The sequence below is a fragment of the Myodes glareolus genome, chromosome 7 (assembly GCF_982192425.1).
Source record: "Myodes glareolus chromosome 7, mMyoGla1.1, whole genome shotgun sequence".
In the NCBI taxonomy this organism is placed as follows: Eukaryota; Metazoa; Chordata; class Mammalia; order Rodentia; family Cricetidae; genus Myodes; species Myodes glareolus.
The window spans coordinates 62219337-62240092 of record NC_142032.1 but is presented as its reverse complement, the minus strand read 5'-3'; the positions used below and the strand labels follow the sequence as shown (position 1 = coordinate 62240092).

General features: G+C 52.9%; 1 protein-coding gene across 1 annotated transcript in view; it reads left to right on the top strand.

Moving 5' to 3' along the window:
• Positions 1-20463, top strand: part of Muc5b (mucin 5B, oligomeric mucus/gel-forming) — a 34365-nt gene extending 13902 nt beyond the window's left edge. Inside the window, exons 25-52 of the mRNA XM_087908691.1 lie at positions 222-461; positions 2254-2410; positions 2719-2847; positions 3003-3147; positions 3250-3293; positions 3371-3568; positions 3996-6517; positions 6736-6797; positions 7123-7245; positions 7297-12173; positions 12394-12575; positions 12883-13051; positions 13703-13959; positions 14208-14394; positions 14500-14725; positions 14822-15000; positions 15085-15154; positions 15295-15395; positions 15843-15874; positions 16123-16300; positions 16626-16730; positions 16861-16898; positions 17336-17452; positions 18042-18128; positions 18222-18344; positions 18493-18538; positions 19096-19210; positions 19841-20463. Coding sequence (XP_087764817.1) covers positions 222-461; positions 2254-2410; positions 2719-2847; positions 3003-3147; positions 3250-3293; positions 3371-3568; positions 3996-6517; positions 6736-6797; positions 7123-7245; positions 7297-12173; positions 12394-12575; positions 12883-13051; positions 13703-13959; positions 14208-14394; positions 14500-14725; positions 14822-15000; positions 15085-15154; positions 15295-15395; positions 15843-15874; positions 16123-16300; positions 16626-16730; positions 16861-16898; positions 17336-17452; positions 18042-18128; positions 18222-18344; positions 18493-18538; positions 19096-19210; positions 19841-20030 — 10899 coding nt within the window. The 3' untranslated portion in view covers positions 20031-20463. The remainder of the gene's footprint in view (positions 1-221; positions 462-2253; positions 2411-2718; positions 2848-3002; positions 3148-3249; positions 3294-3370; positions 3569-3995; positions 6518-6735; positions 6798-7122; positions 7246-7296; positions 12174-12393; positions 12576-12882; positions 13052-13702; positions 13960-14207; positions 14395-14499; positions 14726-14821; positions 15001-15084; positions 15155-15294; positions 15396-15842; positions 15875-16122; positions 16301-16625; positions 16731-16860; positions 16899-17335; positions 17453-18041; positions 18129-18221; positions 18345-18492; positions 18539-19095; positions 19211-19840) is intronic.
• The last annotated feature ends 293 nt before the right edge of the window (positions 20464-20756 follow it).

Genomic DNA, 20756 nt, shown 5'->3' with positions numbered 1-20756 from the left:
ACTGATAAACCAGCCCACACAGGCCTGTGCAGAGACAGAATCTTCTAAAGAGAATAAGTTCAGTTCACCCACCTGCCCCAGGACCCACTTCCCACATCCATTTGCAAGTTCGCAGGGTACAATCCAGGGGAAATGGGTTCTCCCTGTGTTCTACTCCCAAGCCAGGCTCTGTGCCAGCTCCCCTAACCTTCTCAAGATTCTCTCTGCTCGTGTGTCTGCAGGGAAGGGTCTGTGGCCTGTGTGGGAATTTTGACGACAACGCCATCAATGACTTCACCACACGCAGCCAGTCTGTGGTGGGCGATGTGCTGGAGTTTGGAAACAGCTGGAAGTTCTCTCCATCCTGCCCAGATGCCCCAGTTCCCAAGGACCCCTGCACTGCCAACCCTTACCGCAAGTCCTGGGCCCAGAAAAAGTGCAGCATCATCAACAGTGCGACCTTTGCCGCCTGCCACTCCCAGGTAGGACCTGGCCTTGGTTCCTAGGGCTTGCAGTTGCCTGCTTCTTCCTGGGAGGAATTGAGTCTCATTGGACTAGACACCCAGAGGGCCTCTGAGGACCACCTTGACCCAGTCAGAGCATATGGTCCATGACCCTGGGTTTTCAAGTTCTAGGTCTAAATCTCCCACGAAATAGGTGGGAATTTATGCATAGATCCCCAGCATGGAGTCCCCTCCACTATTCTGGGACCAGTCCTTGACTACAGTCTCCAATCATGGCTCTCAGTGAGGCACCTTCTTCATCCTCCTGGATGATCCCCAAACCTGTTCAGTGTGCATCAGGAACACCATCAGAACTCTCCCAGAGGAAGTGGGAGTTCCAAAGTCTATTCCCCGTTACTAAAGCCAAGACTCAAGTGTTCAGCTAGGAAAGTGGTTTCACAACACAGGCTTTCTGGCCATGACCAGAACGTGCTCATGCAGGGTCATGGGTACCCAGTGCGACTCATTTGTACCGAGCACCCCAGGTCTCCACAGCTAACCTTGTGGGCAGGTGGCCAGCAGTCTTTCTGGCTACCCTGCTCCATGGCTTGGTTCACCATGGCCTGACAATGCTGACTTGGATGTGCCTTTAGTGGCAAAAGCAAGAACTTGAATTTACTCTGGGGTCTTCCAGCTGGCACAGTGTGAGTAGTGGGCCCTCTGCTCCACAGATTAGACAACTCTCCCATGCTGGGGTGTGCTAACCACATGTCCCACAACTGCGCCAGTCTGGAAGTTAAGCAATGCCAGATGAGTCTCCATCACTATTTCCTTGGGGCATGTTCTCAGGGGTATGGAAGTTCAGGTGGGTTCCAGGTACCAGCTATCTCAAATGGATAAGAGACAAAGTTTGCTGTCTCCTAGTGATCCTCCACTGGAGTGAGGTAGCAGGGTGGTCATGGAGAAGCTAACACCAAAAAGCCAAGTAGAAAGCCACTAGGAATCATGGGAACAGCAGTTCAGGGGACAAGTCAGCTATAGGAAGGCATCCTATATGAAGTTATAGGATGGGGCCAGTGCACTGAGGCAGGAGTAGAAGGACAGAAGTAGGACCACAGTGCAAGACTGTAAACTGGGCGACCAGACCCAAGTCAAAGGATCCAAAGACTACTAGTGAGGGTGTACAGGTGGGCAGGTGCAAGTGGGAAAGTGGGGCAGATGTCTAGGCATGCAGTGGTATGGGTGAGTGTGCAGGTAGAGTCTATGCAGGTGTAGGTAGGCAGGTACACAGTGGTATGTAGGTGAGCAGCTGTGCAAGTGGATGGGTGCACATATGGACAGGAGGGGAAGTGCACAGGTCAATAGACAGGCAGATATGCAAGTAGTTAGGTAGGCAGGTACACACGCAGACAAATGCGAAGGGTCACAGGTAGGCAGGTACACCGGTGTACAATCAGGTATGTGCACAGGTGGGCAGGTACATGGTTTTCCAGCTGAGCAGGTGCACAGATGGCCAAATAGATAGGTACACATGTGGACAGGTACGCAGGTATATATTCAGGCAGGTGAATCGCTGCACACGTGTATGGGCGCACAAGTGGCAGGTTATGGATATGTGGGTGTACAAGTCTGTGGGTGCACAGTGAGTTGGAAAGGTAGTGTTGGACAGTTCCCACTTGGGACAATCTGATAGGAGCCACAGTACCAAATCACCATTCCCATAGTGCGGGGACTGGACTACAACTAGCTCCGTATCCTCCCCCACATTCATCTGTCTCTTGGGCAGACTTCGCTGTCCTCCCTGAGTGGCACCCTGGCTCCTCCATTCCAGGTTGACTCTACCAAGTATTACGAAGCTTGTGTGCATGATGTGTGTGCCTGTGACTCAGGGGGTGACTGCGAGTGTTTCTGCACTGCTGTGGCTGCCTATGCCCAGGCCTGCCGTGATGTGGGCGTGTGCTTGTCCTGGAGGACACCAGACATCTGCCGTGAGTAGGGCACTGTCCGTGGTACTGAAGGGTGGGACTGTGAATGAGGTGGGAGGCAGCTCTGTACTTCCCTCCTGGTTTAGATTCTGGCCACTATGATGTGTGTATGTGTACATGTATGTATTTATATAGGTGTGCACAGATCTAGATACACACATGGTTCTTTGACACGTGATATGAAGTAGCTGAGGTGGGGGGCCCCAGGATCTGGGTTAGGGAATGGACCCAAGGAGGCCATCTGCCTAACCCAAGGCCTGTATGTCTGGGTGTAGTCATGAGGTATAGTAGACTCTCCCTTCTGTGCTCAGCTCTTTTCTGTGACTACTATAACCCTCACGGGGAATGTGAATGGCATTACCAGCCCTGTGGAGCCCCCTGTCTGAAGACCTGTCGAAACCCTGCTGGACACTGCCTTGTTGACCTGCCAGGCCTGGAAGGTAAGGGCAGAATGTGCTGGTGGAGGCCTTCAGGCCTCTAACTCCATGCATGGTACTAGGGTAGACCACTGGGTTCTCTGCCACTGATTGGGAACTGGGCAGCTGGATACATGCCCAAGAGGATAGAAAGTCAATGTGATCCCTGCCTGCTCTAGGCTGCTACCCACAATGCCCACCCAGTCAGCCCTTCTTCAATGAGGACCAGATGAAGTGTGTGGCCCAGTGTGGATGCTATGATGATGATGGAAACTACCATGATATTGGCACACAGGTCCCTACAGCAGAGAACTGCCAGAGCTGGTGAGAGGGGACCCAGAGTGTTGGGAAAGGGCAGGGGAGGGCAAAAGCATGCATCAGCTAGGGGATGCTCGTGGGTCCTCAGAGCCCCTGTCTTCCCTCCAGTCTCTGCACCCCTGATGGCCTCAAGTGTGTTCACAACCTTACAGGTAAGCAAAGCCTGTGGGTTTGGGGTTGGAAGAAGGCTGAAGGCTGATAAAGCTGAGCCAATACATCTAACCCCCAGCCTGCATATGCACCTATGAGGGCCGTACCTACCACTACGATGATGTTGTCTACAACACCACGGATGGCCTTGGTGCATGCTTAGTGGCCATCTGCAAAGACAATGGGACAATCATACGCACAACAGAAGAGTGCCCTGCAGTCTCGTCCACCACACCGTTCATATTCACCACTACCTTGGCACCCCATACCACAACAGGTGAGACCATACCAGGTTCACTGGAAGCTCCTGAACATGAAACTATTATGTCAACCCAGGGAAAGGCTTGGCCACATTGACACAAGGGAAGATGACAAGTGGCCAATGCAGGGAACGCCAGTTACAGAGATATCTTGGGTCCTGATCCATTGTTCAGTTGCCCAGGCTCTGCCTGGTGTCCATGGTCCTCACCCCTCTATGATTTCCCTGGAAGCCTTGGCACAACAGCTGGAGCTGCCATCAGGGAAACAGAAATCCCTAGGCTCCATTTGCCCTTGGAGCCTTGAATTAATGAGCTCTCCCAAGACTGTTAGCTGGGTCCTGGAACAAGCCAGCATTAGCCCTAACTTGTGCTAAGGGAAAAGTCATCTGTTCCCTTGCCCTGAGACGAGAGGGGCTGAGAAGGGCTTCTATCGCTTTCACACAGGCTCAGCTCCCACTGTATCCACTGTGTCCACGGTGTGTGTCCGCGAGGTCTGCCGCTGGTCCATTTGGTATGATGAGAGCCATCCAGAGCCTGGCATGACAGGTGGGGACTTTGAAACATTTGAGAACCTGAGGCAGAAAGGGTACCAGGTGTGTCAAAGCCCTGCTGCCATCCAGTGCCGTGCTGAGAAGTTCCCCAGCATGGACTTACAGAAGCTGGGTCAGAAGGTGAACTGTGATCCATCCTGGGGGCTGAAATGTCTTAACAGTGAGCAGAGTCCACCACTCTGCTACAATTACGAGCTGAGGGTTCTGTGCTGTGATTACGTGCCCTGTAGTTCTACCTTGACCTCAGGCACAAGCACCACTCACTCCCAACCTGAGATCAGCAGAGAGTCCTCTTGGCCCACTCACAGTACTCAGACAGCATCCTCAGTGTCAAAGTCCACACCCTCGTGGACCACCGAAGGGAAAGAGACATCCCTGGATACAATTCACAGCTCAAGACAAACAGTGACATTCACCTCAAAAAGGAGGGCCACTTCACATCACATTGGGTCCACAAACTCAGCCACCAGCCCTGTCACATCCAGCCCAACATCAGTATTCACCTCACAAACAGAGTCCACTTCAAGAGCCAGCACGATCACACACACGGTCAGCACGCTTGTGACCTCTACCACCTGCCAACCCCAATGTCAGTGGACAGGATGGCTTGACACAGATTACCCCACGTCTGACAGCGAGGGAGGAGACATTGAGACATATGAGAAGATCAGGGCCACTGGGGCAGATGTCTGTGAACAGCCTCAGGGCATCCAGTGTGAGGCCCAGAACTACCCTGACATGAGTTTGGACATGTTGGGTCAGGAAGTGACATGTGATGTCAACTTTGGTCTGGTGTGCCGCAACAGGGACCAGAAAGGCAAATCTGACATGTGTTACAACTACATGATCCGGGTGCTGTGCTGCAGTGTGAGCCACTGCCAGGGACCGACCACCACTGCAGGCTCACCCCCCACACCACGGACTGCCACCACTGCTACCCAGACCCTGTCCTCCAAGCCTTATCCCAACACCAGTCCAGTTGAGACCCGGTCTCCTTCAGACTCCACCATCAGTGTCTCCAGGGGCTCAGAGATGCCCACCTCTGGGATCCTGACTGCAAGTGTGTCATCCCGACCCAGCACTTCTCTGACAGCCACCTCAAAGACTACTCAGCATCCCAGGAGCCCAGAATCCTCTGGGACCCCGTCAGTGGTGACAACCAGGTCCACCTCTCAAGGGCACTCCCTACTTCCCAGCAGTCCTCACGCCACCAACACATTCTCAGCAACAACCTCAAGGACTTCCCTGGCCAGAGGGACAACCTTCTCTACCTCTCTGACCACACCTGGACCATCCTATTCCCCTCCTGGAAGCACCACCATGAGCTCAGCCATGGCGACCTCCACGAGCAGAGCAATTACACATTCCAAGACTACCCCAGAGCTCACTGGCGCTCCCTCAGCCAGCACCACAGAAGCACCCAGGACACAGACCACGTCCACTTCAGCAGCCGGCACGATCACACACACGGTCAGCACGCCTGTGACCTCTACCACCTGCCAACCCCAATGTCAGTGGACAGGATGGCTTGACACTGATTACCCCACGTCTGACAGCGAGGGAGGAGACATTGAGACATATGAGAAGATCAGGGCCACTGGGGCAGATGTTTGTGAACAGCCTCAGGGCATCCAGTGTGAGGCCCAGAACTACCCTGACATGAGTTTGGACATGTTGGGTCAGGAAGTGACATGTGATGTCAACTTTGGTCTGGTGTGCCGCAACAGGGACCAGAAAGGCAAATTTGACATGTGCTACAACTACATGATCCGGGTGCTGTGCTGCAGTGTGAGCCACTGCCAGGGACCGACCACCACTGCAGGCTCACCCCCCACACCACGGACTGCCACCACTGCCAGTTCCAGGTCAATAACACATACTTCCTGGCCTGTGTCCAGCATATCCACCAGCACCAGCACCACAGAATCTATTTCATCCCCTGGAAAAACCACAGTCCTCAGCATGGCTTCTTCCACAGCCACAACCACACCCAGAGAGACTCAAACCTCATCATGGCTATCCACTGGTCTCTCGCCAGCCCTTACAACTACAAGGACCACTTCCACAGGCTGCAAGTTTCAATGCACCTGGACAGATTGGCTGGACAGTGACAAACCTCAACCTGGCCCGTTTGGGGGAGATATTGAGACCTACTATCATATTAGAAACAAGACAGGTATCCAGGTATGCAAGAAACCTGTGGACATTGAATGTGAAGCCATCCTCTTCCCCAACATGTCCTTCCAGCAGCTGGGCCAGGAGGTGGTGTGTAATGTGGACTTTGGACTCATCTGCAGGAATAGCAAGCAGGCCAACAACCAAACCTGTCTGAACTACCATGTCCGTGTGCTCTGCTGTGAGGAAGACATGAGCTGCTTGAGCACAACGGGAGCACTGTCCACCACCTTCAGTCAAGTGACGGAATCCCCTCAGACGGCAGCACCACTGTCGTCCACTTCCACACCATTATCTGGATTTCCCAGTACAGTCTCCATATCCACAAACAAGAGGCCGTCCGAGGAGCCAATGCCCTCAACTTCATTCACAACACTAAGGAGAATGTCTTTCCCTAGGACAGACAGGGTGGTCTCCATTGGCACAACTGGGACTACTGAGAGTTTGTCTGTCTCTAGTTTGTCAACAAGTTCAGCCTCTCCAACTACCTTCCTCCAAACGTCAAAAGAGCAACACTCAGGTAAACCAAACACAACTTCAGGGACAGCTTCCTCCAGCGCTCCCAGCACTGCCAAGCTGACAACATCCACTGGCACCTCAACAGGGTTCTCTAAAACCATAACCACACCTACCAGATCCACTAAACCCAACTCTACCTTGATGACAACAAAGAACCCTCAAACATTGATCACCAGTCACACGTCCAACAGTCACTCTAGGCTGATTACTAAAACCCATATCACCAGAGCATCCTCTCCTGCAGAAATGAGTACAGAACCGGTCAGGAAGTCTTACTCGTCTGCCGCTCTGACCACACCTGGACCATCCTATTCCCCTCCTGGAAGCACCACCATAAGCTCAACCATGGCGACCTCCACGAGCAGAGCAATTACACATTCCAAGACTACCCCAGAGCTTACTGGAGCTCCCTCAGCCAGCACCACAGAAGCACCCAGGACACAGACCACATCCACTTCAGCAGCCAGCATGGTCACACACATGGTCAGCACGCCTGTGACCTCTACCACCTGCCAACCCCAATGTCAGTGGACAGGGTGGCTTGACACAGATTACCCCACGTCTGACAGCGAGGGAGGAGACATTGAGACATATGAGAAGATCAGGGCCACTGGGGCAGATGTCTGTGAACAGCCTCAGGGCATCCAGTGTGAGGCCCAGAACTACCCTGACATGAGTTTGGACATGTTGGGTCAGGAAGTGACATGTGATGTCAACTTTGGTCTGGTGTGCCGCAACAGGGACCAGAAAGGCAAATCTGACATGTGCTACAACTACATGATCCGGGTGCTGTGCTGCAGTGTGAGCCACTGCCAGGGACCGACCACCACTGCAGGCTCACCCCCCACACCACAGACTGCCACCACTGCTACCCAGACCCTGTCCTCCAAGCCTTATCCCAACACCAGTCCAGTTGAGACCTGGTCTCCTTCAGACTCCACCACCAGCATCCAGGGCTCAGAGATGCCCACCTCTGGGATCCTGACTGCAAGTGTGTCATCCCGACCCAGCACTTCTCTGACAGCCACCTCAAAGACTACTCAGCATCCCAGGAGCCCAGAATCCTCTGGGACCCCGTCAGTGGTGACAACCAGGTCCACCTCTCAAGGGCACTCCCTACCTCCCAGCAGTCCTCACGCCACCAGCACATTCTCAGCAACAACCTCAAGGACTTCCCTGGCCAGAGGGACAACCTTCTCTACCTCTCTGACCACACCTGGACCATCCTATTCCCCTCCTGGAAGCACCACCATGAGCTCAGCCATGGCGACCTCCACGAGCAGAGTAATTACACATTCCAAGACTACCCCAGAGCTCACTGGCGCTCCCTCAGCCAGCACCACAGAAGCACCCAGGACACAGACCACGTCCACTTCAGCAGCCAGCACGGTCACACACACGGTCAGCACGCCTGTGACCTCTACCACCTGCCAACCCCAATGTCAGTGGACAGGGTGGCTTGACACAGATTACCCCACGTCTGACAGCGAGGGAGGAGACATTGAGACATATGAGAAGATCAGGGCCACTGGGGCAGATGTCTGTGAACAGCCTCAGGGCATCCAGTGTGAGGCCCAGAACTACCCTGACATGAGTTTGGACATGTTGGGTCAGGAAGTGACATGTGATGTCAACTTTGGTCTGGTGTGCCGCAACAGGGACCAGAAAGGCAAATCTGACATGTGCTACAACTACATGATCCGGGTGCTGTGCTGCAGTGTGAGCCACTGCCAGGGGCCGACCACCACTGCAGGCTCACCCCCCACACCACGGACTGCCACCACTGCTACCCAGACCCTGTCCTCCAAGTCTCAGGCCAGCACTAGTTTATCTGTGACCAGAACTTACTCGACTTCCACCACGGTAGCAACAAGCTTCTCAAAAACTCCACCTGGCTCTAGCTACACGGCCACTATTGTTACATCCTCTACCAGAAGCACCCCACATGTTTCAAGTGTCACGGAAAGTAGCAGCCCAGGAACGGTCTCCTCTATCCATACAACACTCACCATCATGCCTAAAACATTCCAGCCATCGACACCTGCCTTGACAACAAAGCAAACTTCCTCGACTGGAATCTGGACCAGAATACTTACTGGTACAGCTGGCACTGTCTTTTCAAAACTTCCACCCACAAGCCTAACCACAGTCATAGAAGAGCTGTCTACCAGTACACCAAGGATGCAGACACTACCAGTAACCATGACTACTGCCACCACCAGCCAGGGTACAACCCACTGCCAGCCCAAGTGTACATGGACAGAATGGTTTGATGTGGACTCACCAACCTCAGGGGTAATAAGAGGAGACATGGAGACCTATGAAAACATCAGAGCTTCTGGTAAGAAGATGTGCCAGGCACCAGAAAAGATTGAGTGCCGGGCAGAGAACTACCCTGCAGTGAGCATTGATAAGGTTGGCCAAGTAGTAAGCTGCAGCCTGGAGACAGGGCTAGTCTGCAAAAATGAGGACCAGACAGATGATTTCAAAATGTGCTTCAACTATAATATACGTGTGCTTTGCTGTGATGACTATAGCCATTGCCCAAGCACAACTGCTGTTCCACCTACATCTACCACAAACAAGCCTAAAGCAAGTAATGAGGTACCCACAATGGCCACCAGTTCATCAACAAGACAAAGGCATTCCACAAAAGCTACCACATCTTCAAAGACTTCAGACAGCCTGGTGACCAACGTTATCCATACAAAATCCACACCTTCCACACACTCAGTCAGTAGCCCTGTGACCTCTACCACCTGCCAACCCCAATGTCAGTGGACAGGGTGGCTTGACACAGATTACCCCACGTCTGACAGCGAGGGAGGAGACATTGAGACATATGAGAAGATCAGGGCCACTGGGGCAGATGTCTGTGAACAGCCTCAGGGCATCCAGTGTGAGGCCCAGAACTACCCTGACATGAGTTTGGACATGTTGGGTCAGGAAGTGACATGTGATGTCAACTTTGGTCTGGTGTGCCGCAACAGGGACCAGAAAAGCAAATCTGACATGTGCTACAACTACATGATCCGGGTGCTGTGCTGCAGTGTGAGCCACTGCCAGGGACCGACCACCACTGCAGGCTCACCCCCCACACCACGGACTGCCACCACTGCTACCCAGACCCTGTCCTCCAAGCCTTATCCCAACACCAGTCCAGTTGAGACCTGGTCTCCTTCAGACTCCACCACCAGCATCCAGGGCTCAGAGATGCCCACCTCTGGGATCCTGACTGCAAGTGTGTCATCCCGACCCAGCACTTCTCTGACAGCCACCTCAAAGACTACTCAGCATCCCAGGAGCCCAGAATCCTCTGGGACCCCGTCAGTGGTGACAACCAGGTCCACCTCTCAAGGGCACTCCCTACCTCCCAGCAGTCCTCACGCCACCAGCACATTCTCAGCAACAACCTCAAGGACTTCCCTGGCCAGAGGGACAACCCTCTCTACCTCTCTGACCACACCTGGACCATCCTATTCCCCTCCTGGAAGCACCACCATGAGCTCAGCCATGGCGACCTCCACGAGCAGAGCAATTACACATTCCAAGACTACCCCAGAGCTCACTGGCGCTCCCTCAGCCAGCACCACAGAAGCACCCAGGACACAGACCACGTCCACTTCAGCAGCCAGCACGGTCACACACACGGTCAGCACGCCTGTGACCTCTACCACCTGCCAACCCCAATGTCAGTGGACAGGGTGGCTTGACACAGATTACCCCACGTCTGACAGCGAGGGAGGAGACATTGAGACATATGAGAAGATCAGGGCCACTGGGGCAGATGTTTGTGAACAGCCTCAGGGCATCCAGTGTGAGGCCCAGAACTACCCTGACATGAGTTTGGACATGTTGGGTCAGGAAGTGACATGTGATGTCAACTTTGGTCTGGTGTGCCGCAACAGGGACCAGAAAGGCAAATTTGACATGTGCTACAACTACATGATCCGGGTGCTGTGCTGCAGTGTGAGCCACTGCCAGGGACCGACCACCACTGCAGGCTCACCCCCCACACCACGGCCTGCCACCACTGCCAAACTCTCTAGTACTGCCATAACCACTTCTTTGGTTTCTCCTAGTACCCTCAGCCACACTTCAGCTATTTCCACACCCACTGGTACTTCCAAAGAGAATCTGTCCTCCTCTCTGCTGAGTAGCAGCACTACAGTCATCTCTACTCCACTCTCCAGTTCCACGGGCTGCAAACCTCAATGTACCTGGTCAGATTGGCTGGACCACAGTTCACCCATCCCTGGGAGTTCTGGAGGGGAATTTGAGACCTATGCCAACATCAGAGCAGCTGGAATTGCTATATGTGAAAAGCCCCTGCACTTAGAATGTGATGTTGCTGACCATGTGCCTCAGCAGGAGTTGAATCAGGTGATCAACTGCAGTTTGAGCTTTGGTCTGGTGTGCAGGAACCTGGACCAGCCGGGGCCCTTTAGTGTATGCCTCAACTACCGCATCCGTGTGCTTTGCTGTGATGACTATAGTCACTGCCCTAGTACCCCTTCCAGCACCCGAACGTCAGCACTGCCCTGGTCGACCCATAATCCTCTGGTCCCTTTCACAACCACAGTGGCCTCAAGCACTGAGTCCACCTTTCAGACCAAGCATTCCTTCAGCTCCCCAGTTCCAAGTACCCAAGCATCCACAGGGGCCACACTTACTGACTCGGGCTGTGCACCTCAATGCACATGGACAGACTGGTTTGATGCAGACTTCCCTAATCCTGGTCCCAGAGGCGGGGACTTTGAGGTCTATGCAGTGCTACGTGAGGTTGGCTTTGTGTTCTGTGAACAGCCCAAGGACATCCAGTGCCGCTCTGAGAAGGAGCCAGACAAGCCCTTGGAAACTCTAGAGCAGGTGGTCCAGTGTGATGTGCGATTTGGACTGATATGCAAGAATATCAACCAATCGGGGCCTTTGCAATATTGTGACAACTACCATGTGCGCCTCCTCTGCTGTGATAACACCACCCACTGTACCACCCCACCCATGGCCACCCCCTCCACTGTTCCTTCTACCTCTACCGTGTTGTCCACTCACACTTCCCCAACCTCAAACACCATGACTTCTTCCCCTGTGGCCACCAACTTCACTGTGCCCCACTCCTCTTCCCTAGTGCCCACTCCCACCTCTCCAGTTCTGACCACTGCAACTTCACCTGGAGCCACGGGCCCTACTGCAGCCCCCTCCTCCACTGCAGAGACCACCCACACCCCTGAACTTTCCTCCAGTAGTCAGGTGACCTTCAGCATGTCTACTGTTTCCCCCGTGCGCCTCAGTACCCTTAGATCTACTGTCTTTTCCAGTCAATCAGTTTCCCCGTCACCCTGTTTCTGCCGGGCATTTGGACAGCTCTTTTTACCTGGTGAGTAGAAAAATCCATGTTTTCCCTACCTCATGTCCCTTGTCCCCTGGGTCTGTCAGCCTTGGGAGCTATGAGCCCTTTCATGCATGTAAAGTTCAGTCTATGCCATCTCTGGATAATCTTCTCCCTCAGGCAGGCTGCCCCTATGTCTCCCCCAATGCTACCGTGCCTCTTCAGATAGGGTGTGGCTATGTCTTTCTGTCTTTTTTTCCTTCTACAGGAGATGTCATCTACAATAAGACTGATGGAGCTGGCTGCCAATTCTATGCCACCTGCAACCAAAACTGTGAGCTTGACCGCTTCCAAGGTGCCTGTCCCTCCTCTTCACCTCCAGTGCCGTCTACCCATGTACCTTTGTCTACCCTGCTTCCTGGCTGTGATAATGCCATCCCTCCCCGGCAGGTGAGCCTCCCTTCTCCCTCCACCTCCCTCTGATGTGGTGTGGATATGGGTTCTCAGGAACAAATGCATTTGGGTTGAGTCATGGCTAATGTCCACCTAAAGCACCACCTCAACCATGTAGCCTATCTCAGTGACCCATCTTCCAGTGGCTCCTGTTGAGAGAGGCGCATGAGATCTGGGGTTTTGATCAGCAGAAGCTGGCTGCCTTCTGTGATTCATATCTGTAGGGACCTGGGGGTCCAGAAAGGACAGAACTTGGATCTCCACATGACCTCAAGGTGAACACCCTGCATGTCTTCTGCCTCAGGTGAATGAGTCCTGGACCCTGGAGAACTGTACAGTGGCTAGGTGCCAGGGAAATAACCAAATCATCCTTGAAGAGCCAGAGCCTGTGGACAATGTCACCTGTGTCAACAAGCACTCGCCCATCAAAGTGTGGGACCAGGAGCCTTGCCACTTCCACTATGAGTGCGAATGTGAGCAGAGGGCGGGCACGGGACAGTCCAGCAAGATGGGACAGGATTGAGGCATCTGATCTCAGCGTGTCAGTCTCAAACAGCACATGTAAATGCTGTGCCAGCCTGTGGGCATTGTATGCACAGGGATGCTGGTAACATGAATGGGGCAGAGGAAGGGGCTGTGTGACCAGGAAGGGGTAGGGTGCAGAAAGCCACAATGGAAGTCCTTTCTTGCGGTCCTGATGACAACTTCTATTAGTGAGTGTTAAGTGACTCAAACTTGGGACTTAGAACAGCAAACTCAGGGTCTCACATTTCTGAGCTAGAGTCATATCAAGACAGGCAAGGCATCTCTGTGGAGAACCCTTCTTGACTTTCCCAGTTAAGGGCTACAGAGTCCTTGGCTTGTGGCTTCATCACTCTATTCTGCTCCATGTCTCTCTCTCCTGCCATTTCTAAGTATACTATCATCAGGTTCAAGGAACACCCAGGTAATTTGGGATTATTCCATTTTAAGACCAACACCATATTCACAATTCCCCAGGTAGATATGATTTGGGAGATAACTACTTTGTAGATGAAGCAACTGTGTTCCCCTGAAGGAACCATCCAGAGGTGGTGCTGGGTAACAGGGCTGGGAAGGGAGCCTTCAACTGTAGTCTCCCGTAGGCTTCTGCAGTGGATGGGGGCAGTCACACTACCTGACATTTGATGGCACCTCCTATACTTTCCTGGACAACTGTACCTCGGTGCTCATGAGAGAGATCCACCCTCGCCATGGCAACCTGAGCATCCTTGCTCACAGCTACTACTGTGGGGCTACTACCAATGCCACCTTCTGTCCCCGTGCCCTCAGTGTGAACTACAACTCTATGGAGATTGTCCTCACCATCACCACCACTGGCAGTGGGAAGGAGGAGAGCCTGGTGAGTCTTCTGGCAGGTAGAGCCCCAAGGCCATATTGCAAGCATGGGGCAACACAGGCAAAGATGAAAAGCCCTCAGGACCAAGAGTATTCTCCCCTCTGCAGATATGACCTGTAGGAGCTTTGCTAGGCAAAGAGTAAATGCCTGGCTCTAGATTGAGGAATAGAATGTCCTTAGTGTTTGGCAAAGAAGCATCCACTGCTGCCTAGTTGGCTCCCTGGTTACTGTTTTCCTCTGGACATCCCTAGGTCATATGGGACCAAATGTTGATAAACTCAGGCTACAGTAAGAATGGTGTGACAGTGTCCTTGAGCGGCACCACCACAATGAGTGTCAACATTTCCACCATTGGCACCAGCATCAGTTTTGATGGGCACATCTTCCAGATATGGTTACCCTACAGATACTTCAGCAACAATACTGAGGGCCAGTGTGGTGAGTAGGCATGGCCAGGCTCATTCTGCATTCCTAAGTCGGGGGAAGGAATGAGTCTATGGAAAACAGCAAGAAACTGATTGTAACCTCTACCCTATTCACCAGGTACCTGCACCAATAGCCAGACAGATGACTGCCGCCGGCCAGATGGCACCATAGCTTCCAACTGCCAGGACATGGCCAGACACTGGCTGGTTCCCGGGAACAGCAACAACAGCTGCTTAGCTCAGCCTAGCCCTGCCCCGAGCACCACTTCCCAGCCCCCAGTATCCAGCACATCCACCTCTACCCCATGTCCCACTGCACCCCTCTGTCAGCTGATGCTGAGCCAGTGAGTTGGCCTTTGGGGTGGTGGGCTTGGGCAGTCCCCTTGGCTAACCTCCCTGCTGGGTTCTGAGCTCCCAGTCCTGACCACTCATTGCCATAGGGTCTTCGCTGAGTGCCACAGGCTCATCCCTCCAGATACCTTCTTCAGTTCCTGTGTCAATGACCACTGCAATGCCAATGTTACTGACATGCTCTGTCAAAGCCTGGAGGCCTATGCAACACTCTGCCGGGCCCGGGGTGTGTGCATCAACTGGCGCAATGCTACTGAAGGGCTATGTGGTAAGTAGGGAGTATCCAATTTGTCAGGACCCCAGTCTCCTTGGTCCTTCCAAACATGTCTGATGATGCTCTCTGCACCCACAGACCTCTCCTGTCCACCCACTAAGGAATACAGGCCTTGTGGACCCCTGCATCCAGCATCCTGCAGCTCCAGGTGAGTACAATCTAAGTAATAGTATAGCAGCTGGCCTTCCATGTCTGAAGGGTCTAAGCTCTGGGACCCCCACGACTGGCTCTTGGAGGTATCACCTCATTTCTGATCCTCACTCTGCTGCTTGCCCCTCCTCACACTAGGACCATGAGTATTTCAACTGAGATGCTGGCAGAGGGCTGCTTCTGCCCTGAGAATCAGCTCCTCTTCAACTCCCGCATGGACATCTGTGTGCAGGAGTGTCGTAAGTGCCATTTACCTACCATGGGACAAGCCTTGTCCTGCCCCTGTCCCCCATAGGGTCCTCACCTGCCAGGCCAGGCCAAGATCCAAGACATCTGCAGACCCTCTTCTGCCTGACTATTATGTGAGAGGAGCCTGGAGCAGATGTCTAAAGGCCTTCTGTGAGCCGGCCACCATTCTGTCTAAACTCTGCTGCTTGAAGCTGGCCAGAGAAGCTGCCTTCCTTTGCCAAGCGCTAGACTCTCAACATCCAACTTCACTACCGCTTCAGGGACTTGACACCCTCAGAATTCTCTAGGGCCTTCTGCTCCACCCTGGGAGAAGACAGAGGTCTTGGCTTGGGGTACAGGTGGCCAGGACTAAGCACAGTTCTCTCAACCTATGATCCCCTTCTGCATGGCCTTGAACCCCAGTATCTCCAGTAACAGTTTTTTCGGTTTTTTTCCAGCCTGCGTGGGACCTGATGGGCTGCCCAAGTTTGTGAGTGGTGCTGTTCCCCTGCCCCCACTTGAGCTCAAGAAGAGAAGGGAGGAAGGAGGGAGGGTGGCTGACTCCTCATAGCCCAGGAGGCTGACGTGGGGCTCCTGGGCTTCCTTCCTGCTCTCACCCTGGACAGCAGAGGGCTAACCTGCTGAGGGCAAACAAGGACTTGGAGTTGAGTGCAGGCAGAGAGGCCAGGGACTTTAGAACCTCAGAGCCTTCAGAGATCTTGACTTGGCCTGTTTCAGCCGGGAGAACACTGGATCAGCAACTGCCAGTCCTGTGTGTGCGACCCCAGCTCTGTGTCGGTACACTGTGAGCCAGTGCAGTGTGAGAGCCAGGAGCTCCCACAGTGCACAAAAGCTGGCTTTGTGACTGTGACCAGGCCCAAGGCGGACAATCCATGCTGCTCCGAGACAGACTGTGGTGAGCACCTACTGGGAACACAGGAGAGACATACTCTAGCTTAGCTGCACTGGACCATTTAGGTGGGGGATGTCTCAAGATGCTTCAGCTTTTGACCTAAAAGTACCACTGGTGACCTCTGGTCTGACCTAACAGAACAGACACTTGGTAAGGACCAAGGAAATGAAAGAGTGAGGGAATCTTATGACACCCAGAAAAGTCATGAAGCCTACTAAGTCTCAAAGAAAAATGACACTAGAGGCTAGTATTTCCCGAAAGGGAGAAGATTGGGGGGGGGGAGGGAGGACAAAATGGGCAGTATCCTGACATGGCCATTTCTCTACAGTCTGCAATACAACCACCTGCCCCAAGAGTCTGTCCAAGTGTGAGCCAGGGCATGAACTGATCCGTATCTACGAGGAGGGCAGCTGCTGCCCCAGCTCCATCTGCCGTGAGTAGGAATGGGGCTGAAGCGTAGGGAAGTGTGCACTGAGACTGGCTGCAGGGGAGTTCAGGGATGGGGAGGAGCCAGGGTTTCTGCTCCACTGCCCAGATGTGTAATCAACCCCCTTTCCTTTCAGGACCCATGATGTGCACACACAATGACACCCTCTATGGGGTAAGGGCTCAGCCCAGGCAGGGTGAACAGCAGGGGTAGGCCGAGGTGGGTGGGAAGTCCATGTACCCCAGTTCCTGATCCTTGCCATAAAGGTAGATCTGGAGATGGGGTCTGGGCCCTTAAGACATAGAACATAAGGCCATTGTGTGTGTGTGTGTGTGTGTGTGTGTGTGTGTGTGTGTGTGTGTGCGTGTGCGCATGCAGGAGCTGTGGAACGAGAGGTTACCACATCTGCTACATCTGAGTGGTCAGCTTCTGAGTCTCCCAGCTTACTGCTGTCCCCACCCACTGAATATCTGTGTTCGACTATGGAAACAATTACACTGTGGGGAAAAGAACTGGGCCCATGGACATGTCTGGACTCAGCTGAGTCGATCTGATATGTGCTCACCCCTGCCCCCACCTTCTCTTAGAGCTGCTCTCCTCATCTGCTCTAGGTTGGTGCAAACTTCCCAGGGGATGTTCCCTGCCAAACATGCACCTGCTTCTCTGTGGGCAATCAAGAACCAAAAGTAGAGTGTAGAAAGATCCTTTGTACCACCTCCTGCCCCCAGGTGAGTCTGTGGCCCAGCAGACATCTTGAGAGGCTACCCATGGAAGTCCATCATTGAGAGTTTTCCAATTCACTATAATTTTGAGGTCTTGTTTCTTTTCTAAATGGAAAAGTAGGAGATGATGAGGACTGGAGGACAGGTCCTGCAGGTTGATGAGCTGACTAGAAACAGATCCAGTATGGTACCAGTAGACCAGCAGTTCTCAACCTGTGGGTCAGGACCCCATTGGGGTTGAATGACCCTTTCATAAGGGTCACATATCAGATGTTCTGTATGTCAGATATTTACATTACAATTCATTACAGTAGCACAATTACAGTTATGAAGTAGCAACAAAATAATTGTATTGTTGGGGGTCACCATAACATAAAAAACTGTATTAAAGGGTCACAATCTTAGGAAGGTTAAGAACCACTACAGTAGACAAAGAGGCTAAGAAGCAGGGTAAGCTAAGCTGCAAGACCTGGGAAGGGGGTATAACACAGAACAAAGACATAACCTCTCAGGAGTTCCTGCCAAGGAGGCCCAGGACCCTTAGAAGGATGGCTGGGATGAATGAGAGACCTGACTACCTCTCCTGTCCCCACAGGGCTTTAAGTACACGCTGGTGTCAGGGCAGTGCTGTGGCGAGTGTGTACAGGATGCCTGCTTCACGCCAGAGGGCCAGGCAGTGAAGGTAATTGGAGATAGTGCAAGAGATCCTCCCCTGAGCAGGTCTCATCCACAACTGGGTTCCTGTCTGGACCTCTATTGTGTGTTTTGATTTCAGCCCAGTGAAACCTGGGTGAACAGCCACGTGGACAACTGCACGGTGTACATCTGTAAGGCTGAGAATGGAATCCATGTACTGACTCCACTCCCCATGTTATGCCCTGATGTGTCCAACTGTAAGGTATGTATCTGAGAGGCACTGCCTTTGGGTGGTTCACCCTTGTCATGCCCCTGGAAGGTTCTGACCCAAGAAGTCTGTGTTTCCATGGCTTCTACCCCGTATCCTGGCTCTGTCCCAGTTCTATTCTGCTCTGTTCTTGGCCCTGCAGGGAACCATAAGGAAAATAGGTTGCTGCTACTCCTGTGAAAAAGAAGGTAAGTTGAAGATAACTCTCATCTAGTCCTCCAGCTCCATCCAGTTCCCACCAAAAGCAATCCAAGTTTTTCCCATGAGTGGCAGATTCCACCAAAGTCCCAGGCGGGTTGCCCAGGAAAGGTGTGTCAGTTACTTCTCTCACTGCTGTGAGACTGTGACAAAATACCAGACAAAATCAGTTTAAGGAAGGCTTTCTTTGCCTCATGGTTTGAGTGTACAGTCCCACCATGTTGGGGAGACATGGCAGCAACAGAAGCAGATGGTCATATATGTCTGCAGCCAAGAAGCAGACAGGGATAAAAGCTGGGGCACACTTTTTCCTTTTCAGTCAGTCTGAGGCCCTAGCCCATGGGAGGTCCTGCCCACATTCAGGGTGGGTCTTCCCTCAGAAGTTAGTTTAATCTAAACAATCTCTCAATCTCTTTGTCTTTTAAGTGACTCTGGATCTTGCTGAGTTGGCGGTCAATATTAACCACCACAGAGGGCCAGTCTTACCAGGTCCAGGGTCTCTGAGTTAGGGTCTATGGTCTCTGCAATGGCCTGTCTTTTTTTGTAGACCCAAGTACATGTCAAGTACGTGTAAGCACAACCATCCTGCGGCATAAGGGCTGTGAAACAGAGATGGCAGTCAACGTCACCTTCTGCGAGGGTTCCTGCTCTGGAATGTCCAAGTGAGTGGGGGGGGCCTTACCTCCCCAAGAGTGTAGCAGAACCAGTTGCTACCTTGTCACCTTAGGTCTTACAGAGACTGTCTCCTTCTTGGTGTCCTTCTGGACCTTCTGGACACAGAGGTCACACATACCTGTCGGCATAAAATAAATGGCCCATTTCCCAGTCATGTCAGGGGCAAACCTTGCTTAGCTGTACAGAATTAGGTTTTCTCCATGGACTTGTGTCCAGGAATCTGAAAGTGTCTAGGAAAACAGGTAGCATCAGATCCCTCTGTGGTCCCCAGATGGCCCCAGGCTGCAGTCAGCTGTGAACAGGAGTGGTCAGGAAAGTTGAAGAATCTGTGGTTAGAGTAGGCAGGAGGAAGGGTACCAGGTTGGCTCCAGGACTTAAGGTGACTGTCCAGAGGAAGAGTCTCAATAGGGTCAGCAGGATGGAAGGAAAGGGGAATCATGGGAGGTGATGCAAGATGAAGGTGGTTTTTAAAAATGCCCAGGAAGGGCAAGGCTGTGTGTTCAAGAAAGTAGTCATGGTGGATAGACAGACAGCTTTCAAGAGCCCACAGAGGACCATGAATCACTGTACTGCCAAGAGGATCATGGATGGGAAACGCTGACCTCCCATGCCCACAGGTACTCCTTGGAGGCCCAGGCCACGGAGCATCAGTGCACCTGCTGTCAGGAGAGCAAGGTCCATGACGTAGCTGTGGCCATGCAGTGTCCCAACGGTACAGTCATCCAACACACCTATACCCACGTCGATGAATGCAGCTGTGCCCTGGCCTGCAGTTCCCTGCCCATGGCATCCATGAACACTCCCTAAAGCCCAGTGCTGGAAGGCAATTGCATCCCCCAACCCCTCATGTCCCTCCACTTGGAGCAGAACCTGCACAACTGACAATGAAAACCTTAGGCATGCATGCTCCATGTGGCCCACAAGGACCCTCTGTGGTTCCCACTGCCTCTGTTCCACCCTCTGCCTGCCATGTGGTGAAGCCAGCATCATGGAGGGTAATGGGACAATTAAGATCCGCTTGAGGAGGGTGCCAGGGGAGGATTTGGCCCTTGGAGACCCTCTTGACTGTCTTGGCTCATCCTCTGTGGTGACATATAGATGTCTTGGAGAAAAACAGAAAGCCTGTGGCTATACGACTCCCCACAGCAAGGCTGTGTGCCCTTTATCACATAAAGAAGCCCTTTGCCAGTCATCTCAAGTAAACACAGGCGGATGGGACTGTCCAAGAAAGACAAGCTACCAGAGAGCTGTGTCAGGCAAGATAGCTGCCTGCTGGAGGGGCCCTGAGAACTGGGGTTAGAGAGGGGCCTGTGCTCACCCAGCCCGAAGCTGTAATAAACCCTGGCACTGTGTGTTTCTTCCTGGTGTCTCTTCCTGTCCACTCTGCATGGCTCCCTGCTTATGGTCTGGAGTTGCCAGGGATGAAGCTAGAGCTATCAACAGGAACATGAGGGATGAGAGACTGGCTAAGAGAAATAGGGGAGAGGTACCTGTCCATTGGCTGGACACTGAGAGCATGGGCAGGAGCAAGGT